This window comes from Mustela erminea, chromosome 19 (genome assembly GCF_009829155.1).
Source record: "Mustela erminea isolate mMusErm1 chromosome 19, mMusErm1.Pri, whole genome shotgun sequence".
In the NCBI taxonomy this organism is placed as follows: domain Eukaryota; kingdom Metazoa; phylum Chordata; class Mammalia; order Carnivora; family Mustelidae; genus Mustela; species Mustela erminea.
The window spans coordinates 7,421,249-7,428,029 of NC_045632.1; the positions used below are offsets into that span (position 1 = coordinate 7,421,249).

Genomic DNA, 6,781 nt, shown 5'->3' on the forward strand with positions numbered 1-6,781 from the left:
TATGATTAAGGAATTATCACCAAAAGAGGGTATTAACAAAGAGGAATTATTCCAGACATTGATGCTGGAAAACACAAAAGAAATGACATCAAGGATTTGGGTTTCAGAGAAGTTCTGAAAAATATGCATGAGTTTGAAAGTCAGTATACATATGATGGAACAAATTACAAAGAAGTAACCACAGCCCGTAACCAAAATTTCAGTGGTAGAAGAAGAGATCAGCACTACACCAAACCCTGGACTTATTTCCCTCTAAAGCAGAGTGTTTCTGTAAGAAAAAGAACTTATCAATATTACAAGCATGAAAAATCATATAAAAGTATTTGTTAAAACTAAAAAATAAAATAACCTGTGCAGGAAATAAGTATATAAAATGTTTTGAAAATGGGATTGGATTAATAAAGTTTCAGTCACATCTGGCTGACTTCCAGAAGTTTCAAACTGAAGAGAAAATTTATGAATGTAATCAAGTTGAGGATTTGATCAACAGTAGTTTTGCTTTACCACTTCAAAGAATTACTACTAGCATTGATATGAATATTTGTAATAAATCTGGGAAACTTTTTATACTTCCTTCATTACTTATACATCAAAAAACACCTATTAGTGAAGAGCCTTACAAATGTAATGATTGTAGGAAGGCCTTTAGAGAAAGCTCAGACCTCACTAGTCATGAGAGAATTCATTTGGGGCAGAGAGCTTACAAATGTAATGAGTGTGGCAAAGCCTTTTCCCAATTTGCAAAACTGACTAGACATCAGAGAATCCATACCAGTGAAAAACCATATAAGTGTAATATATGTGGCAAGGGCTGTAGGCAAAATTTAAATCTTGCACGGCATCAGAAAATTCATACTGAAGAGAAACCTTACAAATGTAATGAGTGTGGCAAAGTCTTTTCTGAGGATTCAAGCCTTACTCGATATAGGAGAATTCATACTGGAGAGAAACCTTATAAATGTAATCAGTGTGGGAAGACTTTTGGAGGAAGCTCAAATCTCACCAATCATTCTGGGCAGAGACCTTACAAATGTAATCAGTGTGACAAATCCTTCAACCGGATCTCACACTCACTAGACACCAGAGAATCCATACTGGAGAGAAGCCATATAAATATAATACATGTGACAAGGTCTGTAGTCAAGATTCAAATCTTATAATTCATCAGAGAGTTCATACTGGAGAGAAACCTTACAAATGTAATGAGTGTGGCAAAGCCTTTATGGAGCATTCAAGCCTTACTCAACATAAGAGAATTCATAGTGGAGAAAAGCCTTATAAATGTAAGGAATGTGGACCAGTCCTCTAACTTTGTCAAACATCAGATAATTCATACTGGAGAGAAGGCTTATAAGTGTAATGAGTGTGGCAAAGCCTTTAATGTGTGTTTAAGCCGTACCTGACATCAAAGAATCCATACTGGGGAGAAGCCTTACAAATGTAATGAATGTGACAAGGCAAATCTTACTAGACATCAGAAAATGCATACTGAAAAGAAACACTGTAAACCTAATATATGTGGAAATGCTTTTTTTTTAAGATTTCATTCATTCATTTGACAGACAGAGATCACAAGTAGGCAGAGAGAGAGGAAGCAGGCTCTCCACTGAGCAGAGAGCCCAATATGGGGCTCGATCCCAGGACCCTGAGATCATGACCTGAGCCGAAGGCAGAGGCTTTAACCCACTGAGCCATCCAGGCACCCCTGTGGAAATGCTTTTATCCAAAGATCAAGCACTGGGGATTCCCAGAGAATTTGTGGTGAAGAGAACCTCACAAATGTCAATGTGTGTAGCAAAATCTTTAATGTGTTTTCAAGACTTACTCAACATCAAAGAATCCATACTGAACAGAAACCATATAAAAGTCATGTATTTGGCAAAGCCTGTAACCAGGGCTCACAGTTAAGTAGACACCAGAATATGCATCTTTGAAAGAAACCACAAAAATGTAATGGGTATGGCCAGGCTTTTATCCAAAGATCAAACATATATAATATCTCCTACTGGAGAGAAATCTTATAAATGTAATGAATGTGTTAAATTTTTTTTTTGAATGTGTTAAATTTTTATCAGATGTTCAAATGTTTACTTTAGGGGTCATGAGAGAATTCGCATCAGAGAGAAAACATACAAATGTATTGAAAGTGGCAAGACCCTTAGACAATGATCTAATCTCAAGATTTACCAAAGAATTTATATTGTAGAGAAGGCTTAAAACTGTAATGAATGTGATAAGTTGTTTAACCATTTCTCACGATTGGCTACATATAATTCATAGTAGAGAAAATGGCCTCTTAAGTTCTTCTGAAAGATTATTCAATTTAATTCTAAATAAAGTTAATAATTGATAATTGATTAAAAATCAATAATACCTATAATGGCTGTTAAAGTTAAAAGGATGTCTGTGGAAAAGTCCTCTACCTTCATTTTATTAAATAGTTTATTTCAGGTTTCTTGAAAAGGCCAAATTACTATCAGTGATTTCCATCCTGAGGTTTGAATTCTGCTGATATTATACTTTAATTATAATCCTTTTATGTCACCACAAAGATCTCTTGGAAGGGTTTAATAAGATAAAAGGGCGGACTTCATTAGGTGATGCTCATTCATGTCCAGAATTTACTGGAAGAACAAGAACACTGAAATTATAATCCAATATAATATAAATTTGAGTGACAGCATGAGTGGCATATAATAGATGTAAAACTACTATCTAAGTCATGATTAATATGTTAAGGACCCTCTTGTCCAGATTTGTTGGAATGGGGCTCTTATGGTGGAGCTGAGGAGAGGGTACTGAATGTGGCCTAAACTTTCTACCAGTGCCAAATAAAAAGTTCACAGCCTTTCTCATCAGCCTATATAGGTTTGAGGTAGAATGGGAGGAAGGGTGGGAGACTTAAAAGCTGTTAATAATCAAATTTTTAAAAATGAAGTTAGATGGGGCACCTGGGTGGCTCAGTGGGTTAAAGCCTCTGCCTTCAGCTTGGGTCACGGTCCCAGGGTTCTGGGATTGGCTCTCTGCTCAGCAGGGAGTCTGCTTCTCCCCCTGCCCTCTCTCTGCCTGCCTCTCTGTCTACTTGTGATCTTTGTCTGTCAAATAAATAAATAAAATCTTTTTAAAAAATTAAGTTAGAATAACTCAACACTGAACGTTTACTTTTGAAGTGTCTCACTCCTTGGTTGGGAAAGACCATTTTTCCTGATGCTAATACATTTGCTGCTGCACAGGTAGGATTCTTTATACAATATGTTATGGGAAGTGTGAAATACTGTTTAGATAAATTGTGATATTTTTGTGGTAGTTTCATGAAAATTGATGTGTAGAAGTTTTATCAGACAATAAATAATGATTTAAGGATTTTACTAGGAAAGAAATTTTTCAAAGGCTAGAAAAATCTAAATTTGAGAATACATCAACAAGCCTTATGGTTTATGGTTCTTTTTCAACTGTCTTAGAAATTCACTTTAATTTTATTATAAAATTTTTCCTTACCACTTTTCCCTCAACACCTTTTAAACTAATTTATATATTTTATTTACATTTCATCCCTTTAGTAAAAAAAATTGGAGGCTGTATGACAAAAGGGTTGTTTTGAAACTTGTACAACATAAAAATGAGAGGTTCAAAGGAAGTACTTTATGAGTGTACAGAAAGAGAGTCCTTCATATCTTTAGTTCAGTAATAACTGCAGTGATGCAAGATGAACTGACAGACATCTTGAAATGTGAAGGCAGGAGACCTAAGTGCTTCCAGTTACACCGGAATTTTGGTTTAAAATGTGCTCATTTCACCTCAAAATATGTAAAATCTCGGGGCACCTGGGTGGCTCAGTGGATTAAAGCCTCTGCCTTCGGCTCGGGTCATGATCCTGGGGTCCTGGGATCAAGCCCCCCATTGGGCTCCCTGCTCATTGGGGAGCCTGCTTCCTCCTCTCTCTCTCTCTCTCTGCCTGCCTCTCTGCCTACTCATGATCTCTGTCTGTCAAAAAAAAAAAAGTCATCCAATTCTAAAAATGTATTCTTCTATGAGGATTTATATCCTTAAAAAATATATATATATGTAAAATCTCTTCTTTTCCTGCCATTATAACTGCTATCCTCATCACTTGTACTGCAGTGGAGTTTGGGCCCTATATCTCCAAGGTCTTGAGGCCAGAGACAATCTGTCAGAATGTTTTCCTGAATTCAATGTAAATATATTAGACATTTGTTCATTTTATTTATATATAATTCACATGCCATAAAGTTGATACCTTAACAGTGTACAATTAAGTGGCTTTTTGTGAATTCACAATTTTGTAAAACCTATCACTACTAACTCCAGAGCACTTTCATCACAAAACACAAAACATCACAAAAAGCATTTAAATACATAAAACAGTTAATTATAAAAATAAAGGAACTTTTGATAACACGATTATAGTACAGGACTTTAACACCCCATTTACATCATGGTTCTTACCTTTCCCTTATTGATGTGGTGTATCACATTGATTTGCAAATATTGAACCACCCTTGCAATCCAGGAGTAAATCCTGCTTGATCATGGTGTATGATTCTTTGAATTTTGTTGAAATTGGTTTGTTAGTATTTATTTAGATTTTTTTGCATCTGTGTTCACCAGGGATATTGGCCTGTAGTTCTCTTTTTTTAGTGGTGTCTTTATCTGGTTTTGGTATCATGATAATACTGGCCTCATAAATTGAATTTGGAAGTTTTCTTTGTTTCTTTTTTTTTTTTTTTTTTGAAAAGTTTGAGAAGAGTAGGTATTAACTCTACTTTAAATGTTTGGTAGAATTCATCTGTGAAGCCATCTGGCCTGGACTTGAATTTGTTGGGAGTTTTATGATTACTGATTAAGTTTCTTTTCTGGTTATCAGTCTGTTCACTTTTTATTTATTACTTTCTCCAGTTGTGGAAGTTTATGTTCTAGGAATTTATCCATTTCTTCTAGGTTGTTCAATTTGTTGGCATATAGTATTTAATAACATTCACTTACAATTGCATTTCTATGGTGTTGGTTGTTATTTCTCCCTCTCATTTGTCATTTTATTTATTTGAGTCCTTTCTCTTCTTGGTAAGTCTGGCTGGAGGTTTATCAATTTTTTTGAGGTTTATCAATTTTATTGATTTTTTTTCAAAGAACCAGCTCCTGGTCTCATTGATCTGTTTTGTTTTAGTTTCTATATCATTTATTTCTGTCCTAATCTTTACTATTTCCTTTCTTCTGATGGTTTTAGGTTTTATTTTTCTTTTTCTAGCTCCTTTAGGTATAATATTAGGTTGTTTATTTCAGATTTTTCTTGCTTCTTGAGGTACTCCTGTATTTCTGTATTTCTATAAACTGTATTTCTGGGGAACCTGGGTGGCTCAGTCATTAAGCATCTGCTTCAGTTCAGGTCATGATCCCAGATTCCTGGGATCAAGCCCCACATCAGACTCCCTGCTCAGTGGGAGGCCTGCTTCTCCCTCTCCCACTCCCCCTGCTTGTGTTCCCTCTCCCACTGTTTCTCTCTGTCAAATAAATAAATAAAATATTTTAAACAGTATTTCTATAAACTCTCCACTTAGAACCACTTTTGCTGTATCCCATAGATTTGGGGCCATTGTGTTTTCATTTTCATTTATTTCCATATACTTAAAAAATTTTTAATTTTATTTCCTGGTTGATCCATTCATTGTTTAGTAACATGTTGTTTAACGTCTATATATTTGTCATCTTCCCACATTTTTTCTTATGGTTGACTTTGTTTCATAGCATTGTGTTCAGAAAATACTCATGGTATGAATTTGATCTTAAATTTGTTGAGGCTGTTTTATGGGCCAATATATGACCTATTCTGGAGAATGTTCTGTGTGCGTGTGAAAAGAATGTGTATTTGCCATTTTAGGATGGAATGTTCTGAATACATCTGTTAAGTCCATCTGTTCCAGTGTGTCATTCAAAGCCACTGTTTTCATGTTGGCTTTCTGTTTAGGTTATCTGTCCACTGATGTAAGCAGGGTGTTAAAGTCCCATACTATAATTGTATTATCAATTAGTTCCTTTATTTTTGTAATTAACTGTTTTATGTATTTAAATGCTCCTATGGAAAAAAATGCTCTGGTGTTGGGTGCACAAATATTTATAATTGCTTTATCTTCTTGTTGGCTTGTCCTCTTTATTATTATTATTTTTTAAGATTTTATTTATTTATTTGACAGAGATCACAAGTAGGCAGAGAGGCAGGCAGAGAGAGAGGGGGAAGCAGGCTCCCTGCTGAGCAGAGAGCCCAATGCAGGGCTCGATCCCAGGACCCTGAGATCATGACCTGAGCCAAAGGCAGAGGCCTTAACCCACTGAGCCACCCAGGTGCCCCAAGACTGGCTTTTTGAACAGCTAAACATAATTGACAGAACCTGAGCTTCACTGGGAAAAAAAAGAAGACTCAATCACATGAAAGAGGAAACATTACAACAGATAACATAGAAATACAAAAGATCATAAGAAAGTCTAAACAGTCCAACGCATTGGAGAACCTAAAAAATACCTAGAAATATACGATCCACAAAGCCTAAATCACAAATAAAATCTTAACAGACTAATGACAAGGAAGGACATGGAATCAGTTATCAAAATCTCCCAACCAAAAAATAAGCCATTGGGCTGGAGGGGGCAGGGATCAGGGTTTGGTTTTCTCACTACCCCTCTAATACTCCAGGAGTTTTTCATATGCTTGAGCAAGGGCACTTTTCTTACATAGTTGCACACAAAGATTTCATTTCTGATTTTCCCT

General features: G+C 35.6%; 1 protein-coding gene across 1 annotated transcript; it reads left to right on the forward strand.

The window, feature by feature from the left end:
- Nucleotides 1–1,501, forward strand: LOC116579157 (zinc finger protein 677-like). The gene is given in 2 exon segments (XM_032324150.1): nucleotides 1–1,068; nucleotides 1,071–1,501. Coding segments are annotated over 2 exon segments (774 nt in total). The 5' UTR covers nucleotides 1–533; the 3' UTR covers nucleotides 1,310–1,501.
- Nucleotides 1,502–6,781: the final 5,280 nt, after the last annotated feature.